The sequence below is a fragment of the Palaemon carinicauda genome, chromosome 31 (assembly GCF_036898095.1).
Source record: "Palaemon carinicauda isolate YSFRI2023 chromosome 31, ASM3689809v2, whole genome shotgun sequence".
In the NCBI taxonomy this organism is placed as follows: domain Eukaryota; kingdom Metazoa; phylum Arthropoda; class Malacostraca; order Decapoda; family Palaemonidae; genus Palaemon; species Palaemon carinicauda.
In genome coordinates, this window is record NC_090755.1 from 15502323 (window position 1) to 15527044 (window position 24722).

The 24722-nt window shown below is 36.8% G+C and overlaps 2 protein-coding genes across 2 annotated transcripts in view; one reads left to right on the forward strand and one right to left on the reverse strand.

Annotated features, from left to right (window-relative positions):
- Nucleotides 1-24722, forward strand: part of LOC137624323 (protein C-mannosyl-transferase DPY19L3-like) — a 733373-nt gene that overhangs the window by 88042 nt on the left and 620609 nt on the right. The window lies entirely within an intron of this gene.
- Nucleotides 1-24722, reverse strand: part of ft (cadherin-related tumor suppressor fat) — a 434096-nt gene that overhangs the window by 70096 nt on the left and 339278 nt on the right. Inside the window, 1 exon segment of the mRNA XM_068354996.1 lies at nt 7240-8149. Within this exon segment, the coding sequence (XP_068211097.1) occupies nt 7240-8149 (910 nt within the window).

The window sequence follows — 24722 nt, forward strand, 5'->3', positions numbered from 1 at the left end:
AAAATAAACTTTGTGATGCAAAACTTCCCTTGGAATTTATTTTCTTGTTTCCTTTCCTCACTGGGCCATTTTTCCCTGTTGGATCCCTTGGGCATATAGCAAGCTTATTTTCCAATTAGGGTTGTAGCTTAGCTTGTAATAATAATAATAATAATAATAATAATAATAATAATCATAATAATAATAATATGCATGATTGCTGGTAGAAAATAAACTTTGTGATGCAAAACTTCCCTTGGAATTTATTTTCTTGTTTCCTTTCCTCACTGGGCCATTGTTCCCTGTTGGATCCCTTGGGCATATAGCAAGCTTATTTTCCAACTATGGTTGTAGCTTAGCTTGTAATAATAATAATAATAATAATAATAATAATAATAATAATAATAATAATGATGATGACATGCATGATTGCACTCTACAACGTTAGAAAGATAGCGAATAAACTTTGTGATGCAAAACTGTGAGTTAAAGGAGACGTAATCTGATATTCGTGGGAATTCGTTGGATAAAGAGGACTTTTAACATACACCTCACCTCGTCTGACCTGAGTGACGAGTCCTAAGTATTGTTAAGGAGAGAGAGAGAGAGAGAGAGAGAGAGAGAGAGAGAGAGAGAGAGAGATCCCCTGACGGAATCTTGGCAAGATCTTCATGGTTTATCAAACGTTTGGACGTCTGTGATGTACTCGGTGAAAACGTTTCAGAAGTGTAGATTAAAATCGGTTAGATATTTCCAAATGCTTTTGTAAGAGTACTCTGTGAAGTGTTTCAAAATTATTTTGTGTACTCAGAAAGGTATTTCAAATCTCTTTGGGGTACTTGTTTACGTCAGAATTATTTTGTGTTCTCGGAAACGTATTTCAAATCTCTTTGGCGTACTTGTTTATGTCAGAATTATTTTATGTTCTCAGATAGGTATTTCAAATCTCTTTGGTGTACTTGTTTGTCAGAATTATTTTGTGTACTCAGATACAGTAGGTATTTCAGAAGTCTTTGGTGTACTTGTAAAGGTATTTCAGAACTATTAAATAAACAGAATGACATTTCAAAAATATTTAGTGTAATCGAAAACGTATTTCAGAACTCTTGGGTGTTCTCAGAAAGGTATTTCAGAGCTCTTTACCATACGCAGTAAGGTATCTCAGAACTTTTTAATGTACTTAGTAAGGTATTTCATAATTATTTAGTGTACCAATTAAGGCGTTTAAGTGCACTTTTAGGTACTTAGTAATACATTTCAGAGCTCTTTGGTGTACTCAGTAAGGTATTTCAGAACTATTGAGATTATATGTTAAGGTATTTCAGAGCTTTTTTATATACACAGTTAGGTATTTGAGTTTCTTAATGTATTCGGTAAGGCATTTCAGAACTTTTTAGTGTACTCAGTAAGGTATTTCCGAGTTCCTTAGTGTACTCAGTAAGATATTTCAGAAAATTTCAGTGTACGCAGTAAGGCTTTTCAGACCTCTCCAGTGTACCCAGAAAGGGATTTTAGAGCTCTTCAGTGTACTCTGTAAGGTATTTCAGAAGTCTTTAGTGTACTCGATAAAGTATTTCATAACTTTTCAGTGTACTCAAAGTATTTCAGCGTTTTTTATGCACTCAGTAAATTTTTTAGAATACTTCAGTGTACTCATTAAAGTATTTCACAATTCTTTAGTGTACTCAGTGAGGTATTTCAGGGTTCTTGGCTAAAATTAATAAGGCATCTCAGAACTCTTTAGTGTAGGGCCGTAGGGTATTTAGTAAGGAATTTCAAAGCATTATAATGTACTCAGCAAGGTACTATAGAACATTTTAGTGTACTCAATAAGGCGGATATTTTTAATGTTCTCGGTCAGATATTCCAAAACTCTTTGATGTACTCAATTAGGTATTTTACAACTCAGTCATGTACTTCCTATGCTATCCTAGAACTCTTATAGAGTACTCATTAAGGACTTTTATAATCGTTTAGTGTACTTATTAAGATATTTCAGAACTCTTCAGTACACTAAATAGGGTATTTCAAAAATCTTTGTCGTACTCAATAAGGCATTTCAGAACTATAGTATGCTCAATAAGAACTTTTATTTTTTTTTTATTGTACTTAGTAAGGTATTTCAGAACTTTTTAGCGTACTTAGTAAAATGATTCAGAATTCTTTGAGTACTTGTTGAAGAATTTCATGACTGTAGCGACTCCTTAAGGCTTTTTTTTCAGCCGTATGTATCTCATTCTGATAATTTCAACGTCTTTCCTACAGATTTCTAATAAAATAGCTTTTCCTTAACCATCTTACACTTTTGACTTTTACTAGTGAGACAAATTAGCTACTATGGTTTTTATTAGGAAGTAGGAGGTAATTATAGCACGCAAAATATATTTTTAATGCTAATCACCAGCGTGGGTGGTTAGCTTAAATGCCCATTTTATGAGGTTATATATACAGTATATGTATATATATATATATATATATATATATATATATATATATATATGTATATATATATATAAATTCAGCTGTTACTTGTCCACTGCAGAACAAAGGCCTCAGACATGTCCTTCCATTTACGTCTGCTTATGGTCTATCTATGCCAGCCTACACCCGCAAACTTTCTTAGTTTGTCAATCCATCATTGTCTATTCCTTCCCCTGCTTCATTTGTAATATCTAGGGACCCATTTTGTCAGTCTTAATGTCCTTCTGTGTATACAGTATATATGTATGTATATGTGTGTGTATATATATATATATATATATATATACATATATGAATGTATATATATGTATGTTTGTATGTATGTGTATATATATATGTGTGCATTTATTGATATTCAACATTAAGCCGTCACTCCTAACAGGGTGGCTACAAATGAATGTAAAACACAAGTAATTATCCCATACAATGAGAATGAGCCCCTCCACCAATGAAATTCCATATCATTAGCAGGTTCATACATCTACACAGAAGTTCCATCAGCTGTGCATCGTATCCCCTACACACACTGTTCCACGTACCCCTCTACGCTCTCTTTACTTGTATTTATGGATATGAAGGCCTTTATATTACATATTTCCCATTATCTATCCAACCCTTTCGAGACCTTCCAAGCACTTCTGAATTTTACAATATATTTCACTAACCTATTGCCCTCTTTTCTTTCCAAAATGACGGAACCACTATGCTGACCTTGTCATTTCTACAATGTAATTCTTCTTATGCCCCATTCACTACACAAACAGTTAATCCCAACAGTTTCTACCATCATTTTCTGTCATTCACAACCCAAGTCTCCTAACTTACCTCTTCTCTCAACCTGCAACCCTCCATTATATCAACTATCAGATACTCGTATGAATTAACCACTTTCATACTTCCACCATGCATACTAACATTCATTACTGCGTCTTCTCCATTTCCATTAACTATTATTACACCTTAACCTTGCTCAAAATTTCTTTTAAACTTTTCTTCCTTCAGACTTCAATATTTCTTCACTCTCTAATCAGCACAGTATAATTTTTAAACATCTATTCCAAATTTTATTCAAGATTCATTTTTTTATCCCACATCTTAGTGCCTGCATCCACTAAACACCAGTACTGTATACAGCCTTTAGAATTATATAATATACATAAAACCAGTTGTGTGTGTGTGTATTCATCCATCTAAATTATCTTTCCCCTCATATGTAAACTTCCATCTGCACTTGAATACTAAAACGGCGAGGCAGTTGCAGAAGACTCTTATTCAATCTGAAAATACTGGAAAACAGCGCGGCCAGGTAACATAAATCCCACATGAAAATTTATTTTAGGATTATGCACGTTTTATGTAACTCTCGAGAGGCAATCTCCCCCTCGCCCTATTCCTCACAAAATAAAGATAAAAAAAAAAGGAAAAAGAAGCTGAATGTACCACAGGTGAAATACGAGTACCTGGAGTAGCTAATTAACATGCATAACAGGTCTAGAAATTCGTCTAAAGTTACCTGTATGCGTGCGCTTCTTGCCGCTGTAGTGTATTGTGGATTTGAATCGATGCTCTATGAAAACGCAGCCTCAATGTACTTGTTTTCGTAAGTTTTCGTTCATTCGTCTTTACACAGCGTTATTGTCCCCTAGTTTTACTTTTCTTTTAATCAGGAACCGTCACTGGCGATCTTCATCGCACTCGTTCCAGTTGATTTTTTCATCGCTTGAACGTTTACTTTCAAATTATTTTTATTTTTATTCGCGTTGATTTTGTTGATATATATTTTTCGCCCCAGGGAGTTTAGAGTACGTCCATTAATCACTAGCTCCTTGGCTTTGTTTTGAGATGCCGTTGCTCATATTTCTCACAACGGTGCCCTACACTGTTTGAAAATTAAGTAATTTTAATCGGAAATTCTCCGTAAAAAATATACTGTTCTTAGTCGTATTTCAGTAAAATACAGGCGACCTTAATTTTCACCCTACTTTGTTAATATCTTTTGCAGGTAGGTGATCGTAATATCACTCCTTAACGTGAATATAATTTTTTTTTAAACGGTAAATGCCTGGCAACATTTATTCCTGGATTTTTTTTACCGTTTTTTACGGCGAATTTATAACAATGTATCTTTTATTTCTGTTCTGAATTTTGTTTCACGGCAGCTTCACTTCTTAAATTTTGTTCAGCTTCCTCTGTGATTTCTAGCATATTGACGTCACGTTAGGACAGTGCTCTAGTGTTCAATGTTCAAGTAGTGATGGATATTTTTACTTCCTTGGCAAATATCGATCCGTGTGGCGTTCATCTTCCCCCGGAGACCTTAGCGTTTTACTGACATGCTTTTACTTCCGTCGGAAATTTCGTTTAAGTTACGTTCACCCTTCTGAGGAGTACCTGACGCTTTACCGTCATGACGAGACATAGCATTGATGTACTGACAAGCACATGTATAATTTCCATCCTTTTATTGACTTTCGTTGTTACATTTTTTGCTTGAATAACTATTAAAATAGATTATTTTAATTTTTTATACTGTTAAAAAACTCCGTAATTTCAATCGAAAAATCCCCGTAAAAAATATACCGTATTTCAGTAAAGTACAGTCGACCGTAATTTTACCACTCTTTGTTATTCTCTTTTACGGGTTGGTGACTGTAATATCACCCCTATACGTCGATATATCCGTTTTTAAAAAGGTAAAATTCCTGGAATAAATGTAGCCAAGCATTTACCGATTTTTTAATGCAAATTGTAACAGTGTGTATATTCTAAGTATTAGTAGTGCTATTGTTTCGTTGAAATTTGCTGATCAATAAAATGTCAAAGCAAAGTAAGTGGAGATAGGATATGTAAGATAAATCAAAATATATTTGCAGAACTTAAGACATGGAAAACCAGTTTTCCATGAGAGAAATAGATAACTAAATACTAATTCCGATAGATCTGTGGGTTTTAGAAATAATCAAGGATCCATTTTTCGAATTATTTTTATGTCGAATAAAAGGCTTTTCATCTATATTTAACATTATGCATAAACTTTTTTTTTTTAATTTTTGATTTTATGTATGTTCACATTAACGTCATTTAGCTCCCAAATATTATTAATGCAATCGATCGATGTTCTGAAATTCCTCTATATACGGTTCAAGTCCACTTGCTTTACTAACAGGAGTATCGCCCTTACCGTAGTGAATTTCTACTCGAATGCGATGTTTGATAATATATTACATTCTCCCGGGTTTTGCACCAGTTTCCTATCAAACCTTTGCATTATTTTCATGTCAACAACTTTTTTTTTTATTTGTTTTCTTGTGATCTTGAATTATGCATCATGCTAGACAAGCAATTTAGAATTTTTGTTTTCAACAATGTTCTTGCAGCGAATCGAGAATTTGGAACGTTTTCTACCTAGATATTAAGGAGTCCTGCGCAGCCAGTCAAGTTGAAGCTGTTAGTTTATGACGAAATTACAGCAACGAATGTTTTGCAAAGTGCGTAATTACTCATATAATTGAAAAGGAGAGTACGTCAAAGAGTTTTTAGTCGACGACGTAATTGTTATATCGAACCCTCACATAATTATTCCTCCCGGAATTCGGCTTCTCTTCGGCATTATGCTTTGCTACCTGTTTTGCAATTATTCCACCCGGACGATTTTTCGCGACTCGCAATTTGTCGAATCGAGGGGAATTGCTTCGGGGCGATGTAATCTTCTTGTTTATTTTTATTACTGCGATGGAAAGAGGCTGGCTGGGAGAGGGGTGGCCAAGGGAAGGGGGCCTGGCGTGGGGGGGGGGGGAGACTGGCCACGTTTAAAGGCGGCTCATGAATGGCAGAGACAGTGGACAGTGACATTGCCCTAGCAAGCAGGATAATGCCCTAGAGACTGACCATATATACATATGATTAGCGTCCAAGCCCCTCTACACCCAAACTAGGAACAGGGAGGGCCAGACAATGGCTGCTGATGACTCAGTAGGTAGACCTGTAGACTCCCCCAAACCCGGCATCCTTAATTCACAAGGATGGGGAGGTTCCTGACACTAAAGGAACTAAGGAGTTTGAGGGGACTCGAACCCCAGTTAAACTATCAACATGCAGAGACGTTATCAATAGACCATATAACTTGTTGCTGAGGATTGGTGGGGATTGAACTAAGCGTTTCATCTGCTAATTTCATAAGCGCAAAGGCCAGTCAATGGAACAACTAAATTCGCAACTCTACCCTAGATGAAAGGAAACCCAAAAAAAGGAGGCAGAAGTACAATACTTCATGGAATAAATACAAGCAATGAGTTCCACGTTCTGGAAAATACGACTAAAATGGGAAAATTGATCTAAGGACCCCGTTCCTATTAGTTTTATTTATTTTAACATTCCTAATGCAGCCCTTTTCTACATAAATGTTAGGTGTTATGATTAATATCACCATCATTGTTATTTCTTATTAATACTGTTAGTATTGCTATTATTATTATTACGTTATCGGAATAAAGGAGAGAGAAGAGCAGACTAGAAATTATGTGAATTTAATGTTTATAAATAAACTGTAAATGATAGAATTGTGTTATTGAGTGGTCACTCAAGCTGGGTAACTCAAAACTCAATATATACGCTGAATATCTCCTGCATCAAGATATAAGTTACCTTGGATTTAATAAAGCAGCACAGATTACATGGAATATCAGTGTTTGTCCTCCGCATTACATTATGTGGTATGTATTAAAGGAACCTGTAGAATTGAGAGGTAATAGAAAACCAAAAGTACAGGCTTTTACTCACCGGTATCCATAGCGACGACGGTGAGGGTGTAGTGATCTCTGTCCTCCCTATCGAGAGCTCGCAGGAGGCTGATCTGTCCGTAGGTGGCGTTGACGGAGAACACAGACTTGTCCCCTTCCTTGACCAGGTAGTTGACCTTGTTGTAAGGAGGATTGTCTGCGTCGAAGGCCGTCACGGTAGCGATGGTTGCTGGAAGAGCCGCCATGTTTTCCATGACGTACACCAGGTAGGGAGAGTCCAGGAAGACGGGGGCGTTGTCGTTGATGTCCATGATGGAGATGGTCACGGTGGCGGTGTCATAGCGCACGTCTGCGCCAGAGTCCTCCGCCTGCACCGTCAGGAGGTAATGGTTTCGCCTCTCGTAGTTGAGGTTCTTAGCGACGCGAATGACGCCCGTGTCTTCGCTGATGGAGAAGTCTCGGTTCTTGTCGCCGGCGACGATCGTGTAACGGACGCGACCGTTCAGGCTCTCGTCAGCGTCGGTGGCTGACACTTGGAGGACCGAGAGGCCGATGGAGGCGTTCTCGGGGACGCTGGCCGAGTACTGCTTCGGGTCGAAGATGGGAGAGTTGTCGTTTTCGTCGATGACTCTCAGGCTGATGGTGAGAGTGTGGGCGTTGGGCGGGTTGCCGCGATCTCTCGCCGTCACCACCAGGGAGTAATTGGCCCGGTCCTCTCGGTCCAAGGGCGCGATGATCCTGAGGAGGCCGTCCACGGGTCCAAGAGCGAACCTGTTGTCGGGAACGGGGGCCAAGGAGTACTCGATGTAAGAGTTGCGCCCCTCGTCCGAATCGACTGCCTTCACGGCCATGACCACCGTGGACACAGGGGTGTTCTCGGCCACCGTCGTCTCGTTGGGAGAAACGAATTCGGGGGCCATGTCGTTGACATCTCTCAGACTGATCGTGACCTGCAATGCAAAATAGAAAGTAAAGAAAATTAGGTCTTGGGTATTGTGAAAATTGAGGTGCATACTCATGAATATATGCATGTCTTGCATATCCTTGTATGCATGACAAATAGCAAACATTTAATTTTTGGATGGGCTGAAACGTTAAGAACTCCTGATGAAGTTAATTTGAAAATATTGGGTAGCATACTTATGAATAAATCGAAGTCATGACAAATAAACATTTATTTTTGGGATAGGCTGAAAAGTCAAAAACTCTTGATAGAATTAGTTATGAAAATTAATTTTTTTTTTATTTTTTTTCCTTAGGTTTCTCTTTTTCTCAATATTCTAACTATAACCATAAATTCATATTGGCTTATCGCGCCTTTCCTCTTATCTTTTAAGGATGTACGAGTTCAATTCATCAAATATTCAAAGGGTTCTATCGAAAAGACCCAGACACTTACAAGGTAAAAATTATTAATTCGTTTCTCAATATTTAAAACATCCCTGTGATTCTTTTGATAAGCAGACCGAGAGAGAGAGAGAGAGAGAGAGAGAGAGAGAGAGAGAGAGAGAGAGAGAGAGAGAGAGAGAGAGAGAGAGAGAGAGAGGAGAACCAAGTTAAGCAACTACTTCTGCCTCTCCTCTTTTGCTTGCTATCGGTCGGGCCATCAAGGTAGAAACAGTTAACCTTGTGATGCCACTAACAAATACAACCACCATCAGCAAGTCTCTCTCAGCTGTTCTGATAAAGATCCATTTTCAGGGCAGCATTCTTTGAGGAATCGACGTTTTGTTAGCGAGAAGTTGCTTCGTGGTTTTGGGAATAACACTGCGAGAAGAAGAAGAAGAAGAAGAAGGAGGAGGAGGAGGAGGAGGAAGAGGAGGATGAAGAGGAGGAGGAGGAGGAGGAGGAGGAGGAGGAGGACAAAGGCCTTCCGAGAACGTTTTTGAAAGGTAGATAGGTAAGTAAGAGATGGTATCTATCGAAAAATAAGAAAGGGGGAAATATGGAAGTTTAAAAAAAAAAAGCTTTTTTGAAATAAGGTCATTCGAAAAATTTATTAAAAAACGCAGAACTGAATGTTTAGTATCATATACATACACACACACACACACACACACACACATATATATATATATATATATATATATATATATATATATATATATATATATATATATATATATATATATATATATATATATATATATATATATATATATATATATATATCTGAAGAAGTAGGTACAGTTGGCCTCATTAATTCCGAAACACTTCAAGGGAAGCAAATGACATGTCTGGCAGCTGTGCCTTGTTTATCAAAAGAGAAACTGTTGTCAACACTGCCTGTAAAACGTCCTTGAACTTTTAAAAAACGTGTTTAAGCATTTTTATTGATTTTACGAAATTTGGTAAAAAAAATATTTGTTTATCAGTGCTTCCCGTGATATGTACTGGAATCTATGAAACCAACTGTACTACTTTGGAATGACTAGTGAACATGTAGGTTCAACGTCTGCTGGGAATAAAATCAAAAGAAGGCATGGGGCTAGCAACCTCTTCCCGAAGGACTTCTTGTGAAACCAAGGGGCTGTACCCTTTGGCCATTACCCCCTCCAAAGGGCAAAGAAGGATATAGATCACACTAGATCTATTCAAGTATCTTGCAACTTGCCTAAAAACGCCTGAGTTTAGGCTGCGTACAGTGAGACTGGTCCTAAGTTCAAAGGCCTTACTGCAGGTTAAAAACATGCGTCCCCTGGCAGTCAGTTTGAAAGGAAATTCCCGTAACATCACATAATTAGCTCTAATGAAGGAAGGGGCGACCATTAAGATCAATCTTGTGCATATAGTGTTCATCAGCAAATTTCGTGAATTTACAAAAGCGCTTGTGGCATTACAGCTGTTAATGCATATCACAAGTGCTCTTTGCAACCATATTAAAAACGCTCATATTTTAGTAATTGGAGAAATATAACACAAACCTTAGTCACATGCATCCCCATGTTATTAATGGAATAAATATTTAATTAGTATTTTCAACAGCCCATTGATATTTTTTTTATAGAATCGGGGGCCCTCAAGAATGGCAACTCGTTGGTTATGATTTCTGAGCCAGGCAATTATTTTCCTGTGGCAGAAAAAAATTTGACTTTTAAGGGGAAGATGATTAATTTCCCATCTGCCGAGAGCAACAAGGATTTAATGTACTGTTTGCCAGGTTCCTACTTAACGAAAGAAAAAGGGAGCCCGAGGTCTCGATGACTGGAAAGCAATAAATCACCAGGACCGCTGTCTTGCAAGGCTTGTTAGTTCTAAGATAGTCCCAACTAAGGGGGTGCAAGTTCCCTTAGGAGGTACCGCCTAAAGTTTGTTTTCCATGGTTCACTGTAGAAGCTACGTTAAGTATCTTTGCAGCATCCATCCACCTCCAGCTACATTGCTATCACTCCTTCCTCAGTTTGTCGTGGTTCAGTTGTCTAATATTTATGAACAAATCTTACGGGTGGCTTCATGTAAGTTTATAAATGACTCCGTGACGTGGTAGAATTCAGAATATATATATATATATATATATATATATATATATATATATATATATATATATATATATATATATATATATATATATATATATATATATATATATATATAGTTAGTTAGTTAGTTAGTTATTGAAAAGCGCCCGATTTCTCTGCTCTAGTCTTCAATTTATGTACAGCTTCTTCTACTATCTGTAACCTTTATATTGTTATCTTATATTTTCTCACTCTTCCTATTCTTATCGTTGCTGAGGGACTCTTGGGCAGTTCTGCTCGTCTTCTCACTATAGAAAAGACATAAGCAAGGAAGATTATGAATAATCCCTGGGAATATGATAATGATGTTCGTTCAACTCCGCCATTAATCGGATGCCCTTCTTCCAATGTGAGACTATTAAAAAGTGGCTAGGGTCTCATGCTTGTTTTTATAATAAGAGAGGGTTGGACGCAAGATCAACGTTCTTGCCTTGCAAAATAAGCAGCCTTTCGGAAACCTGCAACAAACATTGACTCTGGTACATGGGGTAAAATGGTGATAGTAAAGTAAGATAGCCAATTCCTTTTTTTTTCTCATGAGGGTCGTTCACTCTTTCTCTTAAAGTAATCTTCAATTTTTTTATATTGAGAATATATGTATGCGCGAGGGACGAGGGTTGGTCAGCGAAGAGCAGATTTGGAAGAGTAAGAGAAAGGGCTGTACTTTTATCTGCGAACCATCTTTCGCAGGAGTTGAATGATTGTCCGTTCACCCGGAACCCAAGCAACGAAAGCATCAATCTAAAGCAGGAGACAGTATCTTGCCGCGTCCCGTTATGATTTGCTCCTCAAACACTTTGTCCAAAAAGTAAATATAAGTATGAGAGATTGGTGGAAAAAATAAAAAGTGCTTGAAAAAATACAAAAACAGGAATAGGAGATAAGACCCGAGGTTTCTGCCGAAGAGGTAAAACGCCTGAATTAGCAAGGCGCTTCAATGTGTCCGCGCCTTTGGACTATAATCAATGCATTTCCTAAACAAGCATCGCATCTGTTTTGGCATGGCCAAGCGTGAATACTTTTGAATATATTTAAAAAGATGGCTTTAGATAGAAAAAAAAAAAAGTCTCGCGAACAAGTCGTCTGGTTGGACACTCTTTTAGAGATTTTTGTATTCATCTCTCCCGAGATGTAAACATGCGAACTCTTATAAGACTTATAACTGTAATTGTAAGAACCTCTCCATCGCCGTACCGGTTTTTAACCGCAGGCGAATAGGCCCCGCCCTTTTTAATTTTGATTGGTTGCAGCTGCCTGACGTCCGTCGATTTGAATATACGAGAGTCCATTGGCTGCCTCGATTGGCTTGACAGGATGGCTCTTAACGGAGGAGAGAACCCAGGCAGATTGGTTGTTTATGTATTGTTGTTGTATTGAGCTTATTTCATGGACGGGAATTGGCTTAATTCCATTTGTTTAATTGCGGTTTATTAGTTCTGGCCAGTACTCTTGCATCGTCTGTGCCGTTCGGCGCGCTTGCAAGCAAGCAAGCGCAAGGCCACCCTAGGCCACCTCCCCGGTGGCATATCACCCCTTAACTCAGCGCCGAAGGGGGAAAAATGTCTAATCCATTTTCAATAGTTTTTGGAGCGTGCAATTATCCTCCTCCGATACAGGCCAGAAAATAGCAATATTATACTTAAGAAAAATTGGGGGAAAAGAGAGAGAGAGAGAGAGAGAGAGAGAGAGAGAGAGAGAGAGAGAGAGAGAGAGAGAGAGAGAGAGAGAGAGAGAGAGAGAGAGAGAGAGAGAGAGAGAGAATACGAAGCAGCAATTAAGATGCCGGCCGCATCTTGATTTATCTGTCATACATTGATACGATAATGGTCTTCATGTCACTCCTTAATGTAACGGATAACAAATTAACCGGAGAAATTATAACAGTGGATATGAAGTTAGTCAATGAGATAATGACTTAATCTAACCCAAGTCAATGGAACGGGTCATAAATTAAGCCGAATGCTGTTTGCGGTGATCTTCGTTTCTTCTTCCTTTTTTAATATTATCATTACTATTATTATTGAATGACGGAAGTTATCTCTCTCTCTCTCTCTCTCTCTCTCTCTCTCTCTCTCTCTCTCTCTCTCTCTCTCTCTCTCTCTCTCTCTGGGATAAGCAGACAGGAAATTTTCAGTGATCAGCTAATGACATTTTCAGTACAAGGAGTTTTTTTTTATGATATCTAATTCTTTCATCAGCTGATTTAGGAAAAAGGGACAATAAAAAAAGGCTAATTGCAGGATTGGAATTTGCTCGAGTCCTGCTAAAATCCTCACTTGATTGAGTCCTTAGGGAAGGATTTATTATCGCTTCTTGAATCCCTCACTGTGTTAAGCTCTAGGATCTCATTTCTTATCAATTGCCGCTCACACCAGACTTGTGAAGCCTGTTGAAGTTTGCGACCATTGATTTCGCTTCTTGTGATGCGGTTTTTAGCTATCGTAACATTTTGGGCATGCAAGGATAAACAGACACACACACACACACACACACACACACATATATATATATATATATATATATATATATATATATATATACAATAATAATAATAATGTGTGTGTGAATTATATTAAGTGCTCCTGATGAGACCCAGGTAGGTACTAGAAGAGTTGGAAGACCCAGGCCTACATTGTTGAGGACTATGAATGGTAAAGTCGGAGATAATGAATGGAGAAGTATTGAATTAAAAGCTCAAGATAGAGACGACTGGCGAAATCTAATCGAGGCCCTTTGCGTCAAATGGCGTAGTAGGAGATGATGATGATAATTATTTATTTTTAATCATGAGAACGAATTACAATTCATACACACACACATATATTCTATATAGGTAGTAGGTTGGCCAGGGCACCAGCTGCCCGTTGAGATACTACCGCTAGAGAGTTATGGGATCCTTTGACTGGCCAGACAGTACTTCATTGGATCCTTCTCTCTGGTTACGGTTCTTTCCCTTTGTCTACACATTCACTGAATAGTCTGGCCTATTCTTTACAGATTTTCTCCTCTGTCCTCATACACCTGACAATACTGAGATTACCAAACAATTCTTCCTCACCCAAGGGGTTAACTACTGCAATGTAATTATTCAGTGGCTACTTTCCTCTTAGTAAGGGTAGAAGAGACTCTCTAGCTATGGTAAGCAGCTCTTCTAGAAGGACACTCCAAAATCAAACCATTGTTCTCTTGTCTTGGGCAGTGCCATAGCCTCTGTACCATGGTCTTCCACTGTCTTGGGTTAGAGTTCTCTTGCTTGAGGGTACACTCAGGCACACTTCTATCTAGTTTCTCTTTCTCTTGTTTTGTTGAAGTTTTTATTGTTTAGTAGGAAATATTCATTTTAAAGTTGTTATTATTCTTAAAATATTTTATTTTTCCTTGTTTCCTTTCCTCACTGAGCTATTTTCCCTGTTGGGTCCCCTGGGCTTATAGCATCCTGCTTTTCCAACTAGGGTTGTAGCTTAGCATTTAATAATAATAATAATAATAATAATAATAATAATGATAATAATAATATTCTATCTTATTTTTCTTCCCCTTGTTTTGTTAAAGTTTTTATAGTTTATGTACGAGATATTTATTTTAATATTGTTACTCTTTTTAAAATATTTATTTCCTTATTTCCTTTCATCACTGGGCTATTTTCCCTGTTGGAGAGACTGGGCTTATAGCATCCAGCTTTTCCAACTAGGGTTGTAGTTTAGCTAATAATAATAATAATAATGATAATAATAATAATAATAATAATAATAATGATTATATATATATATATATATATATATATATATATATATATATATATATATATATATATATATATATATATATATATATGTGTGTGTGTGTGTGTGTGTGTATGTGTGTGTTATGTTTCGTCCTCGTGATTAGAAGAACTTATCATCCCCTTGCAGAGGACCAACTTGTGCTGTCAAGGGTGAAAGAAACACGAATGACTAACTCATTAAGGCTCGTCTTACACGATCGTCACCGTGATAAAATTAAGCACGTTTGAAAACCTTCCCGAGTACCTTAATCGTCCTTTTGCTCTGGGTGACTTTTGTACCCAAGTGGTACACTGCTGTGCGCCATTTTTTAACTTGCAACTTTTTGGCTTTCTGTATCTTAGATTTTGCATCTGTGAAATATCCTGATTTGCACTTTGCTGATACTGTGTTTTATATTATTATTATTATTATTACTTGCTAAGCAGGATGCTATAAGCCCAGAGGCTCCAACATGGAAAATAGCCCAGTGAGGAAAAGAAACAAGAAAAAATAAAATATTTCAAGAGCAGTAACATCAAAATAAATATTTCCTATATAAACTATAAAAACTTTAAAATAAAAGGAAGAGAAGTTAGATAGATTAGTGTGCCCGAGTGTATCCTCAAGCAAGAGAACTCTAACCCAGGACAGTGGAAGACCATGGTACAGAGGCTATGGCACTACCCAAGACTATAGAGCGATGGTTTGATTTGGGAGTGTCCTTCTCCTAGAAGAGCTGCTTACCATAGCTAAAGAGTCTCTTCTACCCTTGCCAAGAGGAAAGTAGCCACTGAACAATTACAGTGCAGTAGTTAACCCCTTGGGTGAAGAAGAATTGTATGGTAATCTCAGTGTTGTTAGGTGTATGAGGACAGAGGAGAATCTGTAAAGAATAGACCAGACTATTCGTTGTATGTGTAGGCAAAGGGAAAGTGAACCGTAACTAGAGAGAAGGATTCAATGTTGTACAGAATGACGTCACATAAAGAATGAAACGAGGCAACATGGAAATCGTGGTGAACACAATATTGCTCTTGCAGAAACTTACAAATTTGAGTCTACAGATGGAATGCTTTACTTTGTAACGTCTTATAAAAGTGGCGTTTTGCACGTTTTTCAATTTGGCGTCTTTTGTGCGTTATTCTGCAACTGTAGCATATTAGACCTGCAACTTCTGATCAATTCTTTTATCTTGGAAGTTTATTGCTACCACGTGCTTGAAAGTGACAACCAATTCAGTATTTACTCTCTCTCTCTCTCTCTCTCTCTCTCTCTCTCTCTCTCTCTCTCTCTCTCTCTCTCTCTCTCTCTCTCTCTCTCTCTCTGTTCATTTCTAATAACAAATCATTTTCGTGATATATTAGTTCTGTGGCATATTTTTCAAATAATAATTAATTATTGAGTGCGTTTGATTACATAAAATTTTTCAGATTTGTTTCAATTCTAGTTTATAAAATGTAATCATCTGATTTTTTCCCCATTGATGTGTTACATTGCATTAATTTTTTTTCTCTTAATTTAATTTATAGCAGTTTAACGTGCACAAACGTTTGACGATGTTCATTTATCTAAGCTTCATTCTTTCAGTTGTATTTTTCTTCCATCTATTTTGTATCATAGTTATGTCATCTATATATATATATATATATATATATATATATATATATATATATATATATATATATATATACATATATATAATATATATATATATATATATATATATATATATATATATACGTGGCTTCGTTTTCTCAGACAAAGGTTAGTTCCAGAGAAAAAGTAAGACACACGCATTCAATTTTTTTTTTTACTTCAGGAAGCAACCCACTAACTTAGCAAACGGGAGATGAGCACTGCACCTCTGGGTAGCGGCTAACATACTAAATGTATTGAACAGAGGGCAAATATAATCCCTTAAAATATCAATTAATCGATGTGTATGTGTAAGCTTCACAGTTGTGGGTTTCTTTCACATACCTATACAGTGTAACGATTTTGCGTGAGAGAGAGAGAGAGAGAGAGAGAGAGAGAGAGAGAGAGAGAGAGAGAGAGAGAGAGAGAGAGAGAGAGAGATATTAACTAACTAATGTATGCACAAACCACTCGACTTTATTGCCATCAGTTAACGGGGTTTGTCAGGAGTCCAGCACGTCTCCTCTTCCTCACAACTCTTCTTATTCTTTCTTCATCCCCTTTAACACTCCCCCTAATCCCCACATAACCACTCCATCCCTTACACAGTTCCCTTTCACACAATCCATCTCTGACCTCCCCTCCCCCTTTCCATTTACACACGCACAAATTCAATCCCGTCTCGCGTTTCCCTACAAACTCTTCTCATTTTTCCCCCTTTTTCAGGTAATTTGTGCTTCATGTTGAATATGATGTCTACCTTTTCAGATTAGGTGATGCAGATTTCAAATAGGTGTTGTAGAATCTAAATGCATGAAGCGTAATTTTCACGTCCATTTGATTAATGTTCTTATAGACTGATATCAATATTTTTTACTCGGATGGTAGTGATGAAATTGCTAAATCATTTTAGGAGATGAAAACCTGCAATGCCTCCCCAAAAAACATTTTTAAATATAAATATGTTTTAATACCAAAAATGGAATGAAATTTAAAAGCTCTAGAGCTAAAACAATGATGAACAATATTTAAGTAATCCAGGATGACTAATGGAATTCTGAAGTACACAGATATCGCGAAAAAAAACAATTGCACGAACGATTACCTTTTGCAGTCTTCTAATGTAGTAACATAATAGTGGGTAAAGGTGTTCCGTAGAAATAGGGGTACACAGAGTAAGGGAGGAAAATCCGATCTACAAAAACCATTCAAAGAAAAAAAAAAAAAAAAAAGATGACCTTATCGAGGAATGCAAGTGAGGTCGGAAATTCTGAAATTTTGAGGCTGTAAGGAAAAATCGGACTGAGTGATTGACTTTCAAATGACTGGCCTCCTAAATATGGACGCTGAAGGGAGCGTTGCATGTAGGACCGAACTCAAATTAGGATGGAGGTCAAGGACCTTCAGTATTTAAAGTGAGCACTGATGATGATGAGGATGATGATGATGAGGATGATGATACTGATAATATTAGGACTTGAAGGTGATCATCTGAGTAAGGGACAGGGATACAAAGGATCATGATGATGATGATCACTATCTGAAGACAGGACACTGTTAAGGATGGTGCTAACGTATAGGGAGATGATAAATGACCACCTGAAATCAATATACTGAGAGCAGTGATGCAGGACAGTGATGATCATGTTGATATTTGTCTAAAGTCAGAACACTGATGATGATGATGATGATGATGATGATGATGATGATGATGAGGAGGAGGAGGAGGAGGAGGAGGATCGAAATGTTTTAAATATATATCATCAAATTTTTGAAAAGCAGAAATAGCTTCAGCCATTATTACAAGTCGGCTTCCATTGTGGATACTGATTTGAATTCTTCCAGTTTATTATGATTAATGGTCTGAGACGAGCCATAGTCCATATCCTGGAAACAAATGACATCAGCAACTCTTTAAACCGGTTGACTCTCGAGTGTATCTGGTATATCATCCAAAATTTTGGTAATAATTGGATTAATTCCGTTAGTTTCAGAGTCATACTAAGTTGACATAGAAATTATTATTAGATTAATAAGCTGGACTATTTAGAATAGTGTTTGATTTAGAGGCCGCGTTAAATTGAAAGTACCAAGTATATAACATTCTTTGTCCCTTTATAAATATAAAATAGTTCATTAAAAAAAATTATCAGACCCTAAAAAGTCTAAAAATATAGTGGAGGGGGGATGATCTGAAAGAAAAAAAGTTCAAAGAAAAAACGCAAGGTCAATATGAGAGAGAGAGAGAGAGAGAGAGAGAGAGAGAGAGAGAGAGAGAGAGAGAGAGAGAGAGAGAGCTTTTGTTCTCACCGCATATTTGGAAAGAATAAATCTTAACTGTTTAGAGAATTTCGAATAAGCCCCACGTCCCAGCACGAAGAGAGAGAGAGAGAGAGAGAGAGAGAGAGAGAGAGAGAGAGAGAGAGAGATGGTATACAAATTGCCAGATCACTCGTAGAGATTCTCTTGCAATAATATTGTATATATGGATAGCGGGGATTATGGAAGTAAATTATGCTGTCAGCTTATTATTCATATCCTTAATAGTGTCTGCAAAAGACTGGCGCAGTTTGTATGTTTTTTATTACCGTGATGTTTTCCTTCCAGAGGGTGAAAAACGGACTGATTTTTCTTATAGGGTTTGATGAGTTTTGATCGGTTTTTCTTTTTATCGTTTTTCATTTTTCTTTTCTGTTTCTCCCTCATAAAAGAAACTTGATGAAAACTGATCACTTCTTAATATAGACTGATGGATTTTTTTTTTTCTTTTTTTTTTGTCCCTTGTATAATACAAAGGCTGATTTATCCTCATATCCTCGATGGATTTCATTGGCATTATTCTACTGTTTTGGGATTTATTATCATCTCCGCCTCTCTGAATCATTTGAAGGTCAATCGAAGACGCCCTTTTGCTAATCAACTGTATTGAACGCTGCAAATTTTTATTTTCGTCTCTCGGGGCCTCAGTACTGCCAAGTTGAAAACTTGTTTCTCTAGTTTTTTTTGTAGCTTCGATAATAGAATGACAAAGAGAGTGAGGTAAATTAAACATTTATTAATAGCAGATGAGAAATTCAATGTCAACATCTAGACTAAAGTCCCTGTAGAGTAACGACGCCTGTGAGTAAATCGGCTTTACATGGCCAGTCGTGTACAAGTTTGCTACACTGCAAGGGAAGAATATTTTTGTGATGGTCGCGTGTATTTTTACACACTCACGAGAGAGTTCTCGGGTTTCATCAAGACCCGTTGTCGCTATCAGCATATTCTCAAGTTCTGCATACTTGCTTTGGGCATAATTCAATTTTTGGAAGAGCTAGCTAGCTTTATTTATTTATAGTTATTTAACATTTCGACACTACATTTATTAGTAAATGTTATAACAACTAATTTTCTGATGTGTATTTATTAAAGTAATCGAATATTTTGCGTTTTGAGGAGTTGTTTTAATATATAAATGTTTTAAAATAAAATTACATGATCCTGTTCTATGGTCATTATAAATTAAATGGTACCCACTCCTAAAATACTAATAATAGATATTTTTCATCTAGTTTTAGACAAATTATTGTAGGACCTCACATATTGCTCATGATATTATTTTAAAAAATAGTAAACCTGCAAAATATATATATGAATTAAATTCTAATAGCAAATTGCCAATGCATTCGTTATAAGCAATAATCTCACAGAAAGTGACTAAGTTTTCTCATATTGAATTTTCTTTTTGAGAAGATGTCATTGGAAACGGTTAGCAGAAAAACACTGGCATATTCTAAATAGCTGAGATCCATCAAAGGGAAAATAATCTGAGTCTTAGGTCTAGGAAAACACTTATAAATTCTCAAACTATGAAAGATATGTTTTGATGATGTTACTATTCTTAAAATATTGTATTTTGATTGTTCATTACTTCTGTACCGCACATGTTTCATACACGCTCATACACTGTAACGGTTTTGCTATTTATCTAATTACTTGCTCTTCCCCTCAATGTTAATAAATTAACCTTTATAAACCGGATAGCTCATGTTTAATTTTGTTATCACCTAACTGGCGCCTCGCACACGTCTCTTCTAGTTTATTTATCTCCTTATTTCCTTTCCTCACTGGGGTATTTTTTCCTTGTTGGAGCCCTTGGGCCAATAGCATCCAGCTTTTCCAACTAGGGCTATAGCTTAGCTAATAATAATAATAATAATAATAATAATAATAATAATAATAATAATAATAATAATAATAATAATAAGCTAACTCCAAACAACGTAAAACTATGAAAACGTTAGCAAACTCTCAAATACATACCCATTAAAAACAAATGCCTCTGTTATTATTATAGTTATTTTTTTTTATTTAAAATTGAATAAGTTCATACAAAACACTGCTTAAAGAACGCTGACTTAGAAAGCAATCTTCATCAGATAAAGAGGAAACGAATTACTATTATGATTATTGACATATATGGATAATAATTATTACCATTATATGTACCTGTATTCCTAACACATGTAATGATAATAATAATTTTACATAATTAGTAAATAATCATAATAATAATCCAACTAACAAAACAATATCGCAAAGAAAGAAAAGTCAACAAAATGTGTCTCCAATTTAACTCTCCCTAGTGCTGTCAACCATAACAGCGCCCGGGACATCATTCCACACATGCGGTCACGACTCTCTCGAAATATACTTTTAATCGTAAAAGAAACCACGGAACTAAATACTACCTCTTCTGAAGCTATTTTGGATTCGCGCTTGAAATGTAGTTGGTTTCCTAAGCAACATGAAGCAGAATTAATGCAGATATGATTTATTTTTAGAGGAGGGTCGAACGACCAGACATTTTCCAAGGATGCGGAGGCAAGTATTGCCCTTATGCCCGGTTGTATTAAGGGTCAAAATCCTCGCGTTAACAGCTCTCACAGATTTCAATAATGTTTGCGGATTTAAATCTTATTCCCCTCTGTTGTAAGGGTGGTGGAATCCTCAGAAGCTCTTTTGATATATTTGCAGAGAGAGAGAGAGAGAGAGAGAGAGAGAGAGAGAGAGAGAGAGACTGGTTAGATCTTTTGGTGTAAGTTGCATTTCAGAAGTTAAAGAGTTAGTTCTATTTTCTTCATATTCTTTGAGAGAGAGAGAGAGAGAGAGAGAGAGAGAGAGAGAGAGAGAGAGAGAGAGAGTTCAGTAACCTGGTGCAATAAGATGAGCACAAAACTTCTTTCCAACCCACCTGCAATAAACATGTTAGAGCGAGTTATCTGTAGCAGTTTCGACACCCTGATGGATTAGTAAATGGAAGGCATAAATGAATTAATAATGAATAAGGTGAATAACGGGTTAGCGGTTGTATGGGTTAATAAATAAAGCTGTGTCATGTAGCGGTTACGTTAATTGGAAAATAGAGTAAACAAATAACTATTTTTTAACATTGCCTGGAGTGATTCTTGTTTCGGTTGTATAATCATTAAACTACAATTCAGTCTTGTATAGGTAGTAGGTTGGCCAGGGCACCAGCTACCCGTTGACAGACTACCGCCACAGAGTTACTGTATCCTTTGACTGGCTAGACGGTACTACATTGGATCTCTCTCTCTAGGTACAGCTCATTTTTTTTTTTTTTGCCTACACATACACCGAATAGTTTGGCCTATTCTTCCCAGATTCTCTTCTGTCCTAATACACCTGACAACGCTGAGACTACCAAACAATTCTTCTTTCTCTCAGGGGGTCAACTACTGCATTGTACGTTAACTGTTCAGAATGCTATTTTCCTCTTGGTAAGGGTAGAAGAGACTCTTTAGTTATGGCAAGCAGCTCTTCTAGGAGAAGGGCACTCCAAAATCAAACCATTGTTCCCTAGTCTTGGGTAGTTCCATAGCCTCTGTTTCGTGAGCTTCCTCTGGCTTGGGGTAGAGTTGTCTTGCTGGAGGGTACACTCGGGAACACGGTTCCATCTTAGTTCTCTTCCTCTTGTTTTTTATTTTAAGTTTTTGTTGCTTATTTATGAAAGATCTATTTTAATGTTGTTGTTGTTCTTAAGATATTTTAATTTAATTGTTCATAACTTCTCTTGTAGTTTATTTATTTCCTTGTTTCCTTTCCTCACTGGACTATTTTTAAATCTCTTAGTCGGCTATATTTGTAAGTCCTTGCCGATGATCCCATGTCTGCAGTGTTATCACTAGACTTGTTTTTACTTATTTTTACATTTATTTTTTATTTTTTAATATGTTGATTCATGTGTCTGCAGTTCTAAAATTATTGGGACCTTATTTGCGAGTCATTGTAAAGTTATTTTTTATCAACTACATATGTTTGTATAGAGCACTGTTTATTACAACAAATGCAGAATACTTAATCCAGCAGTCAATATATACAGGGTGGGCCAATATTAGTGTTACAATTAACCCCTGGACATTATATATTTAGTTGACATTTATTTACATACATTAGACATTCAACAATGAACATTTATCTCAAGTAGTGTAGAAGAAGGATTCAATATCATTTTTTTTTTTACAATTTATATCTAAAACGTTATTGTGAAGGAGAAAAAGATAATGAAGTAACTGTAACCCTACTTCTGACCCACCCTGTACATTGATAAATACCGGTACATCCACACACACACACACACACACACACATATATATATATATATATATGTGTGTGTGTGTGTGTATATATACTGTTTAGTATATATATACACACACATATATATATTATAGGTATATACTGTGTATATAAATATATATATATATATATATACATACATATATATATATATATTTATGTATATATATATATATATATGTGTGTGTGTGTGTGTGTGTGTATGTATGAGGGTGAATATGTGTATGTACCTACGAAACATGTACGTAGGTACTGTCCCCCTATTTTTTCAGAACGTTCTTTGTATGCCAGCGTGCTTGCTAGTGCATTTGCGCGTGTGAGTTGTAGTGTGGACCTTGCCCCTGGGCGAATGTCCCTTAGGCAGCCTCTGTCTCCTTTGACGTCTCTAAATGCAGACCTATCGATCATGCTGTGTGGCAGCGTTGATGCTGAGTGGTGATCGTGCAAATGGGAGGGGGTGGGGAGGGGGGCCGGATGTGTAAGATGAGGCAGGGGGTCCTTCATAGGCAGATATGGAGGGGTTAGGAGTTGAAATTTTGGTGGGAGGGGTTGAGAAACGATGTTGTGATGAAGGAGGGAAATAGGGATGTAGGATATTTTCTTATAATTGTGAATCATTGTCATAGAAGGAGGTTTCAATATAAAAGAATATATTAAGAAAATCTCTAGGTTTAAAGATTAGAAATCACTGAATTGAGAACAGAACAAACTAGTTTTCTGGGAATGAAAACTCAAGTAATGATTGACATAAAACTATCTGAGATAATCCCTCCTTTATAAGCGTGGTGTAACGTTAAGGGGGAGCTTTATAGTAGGACCCTGAAAGGCGACCTGTACTGAAGTATCCTATGAGAAACGCCTAAAGCAACTAGAGAAGGCGGGGCGGGTGGGGGGGGTGGGGGGGGGGGCAGGTGATTAGCATGTTACATCGCTCTGACATTAAGAAAAGCAAAGGTGATTACGTACATGAAAGTTACTTTGCAATATGTATATATATATATATATATATATACACTGTATATATGTAAATATATATATCATCAGCCGTTACTATACACTGGAGAACAAAGGCCTCAGACATGTCCTTCCACTTGCATCCGCTTATGCTCTTTCTATGCCAGTCCACACCCGCAAAGTTTCTTAATTCGTCATTCCATATATATATATATATATATATATATATAATGTGTGTGCACCTATTTGTAGCAGAATATCACGAGGAGAAGCGAAAACATACATTCATTGTACTACACAGGACAAGAGCTGCATCAGCAAAGGTCAGTTTAGCATTTGGAAATAGCAAAGTGATTATTGATACCTCTGTTAATGAAAGCAAAATCTGATTTTAATAAAAAACGGATTGATTAATTGCAGGAGAAAATGAGATGGCGTCCTAATTCACCTCCATAATTAAAAGATAACTTGAGTTTTGAGCTACAGAGGAAAAACAAAAGGCAGGTGTTTGGTGGGCTGGAAGTGGACATTAAGGAAGGGCCATTAGAAGAGAAGAGGACCAGCTGGAGGGTTCAGGGGGAGGGGGGGGGGGGGGAGGGATAGGTCAAACAATCCCCCTCATATACTCTCTCTCTCTCTCTCTCTCTCTCTCTCTCTCTCCAAGCTTCTTTTGCACCTCTGATCTTATCACAAGGGACTCTAAAAGTTGATTCATTTGTTGTGTTGCCGAGATAAAAGGTGTGCCACTTCCTCCTCAGTATGCATCATGCCTTCCACGGTTCCTTGGTTTCATTTCTCTCTCTCTCTCTCTCTCTCTCTCTCTCTCTCTCTCTCTCTGAAAAAGTTCATGAAAGTAACAAATGATACGATAATTTATACTTTATCTAGATGTCTTTTAAACAGTTTTACCTAAGGCAGGCTTTTCTCTCTCTCTCTCTCTCTCTCTCTCTCTCTCTCTCTCATAACGGAAATTAAAAAGAAGTTTAATCAAACAATTAGAAGAGAGAGAGAGA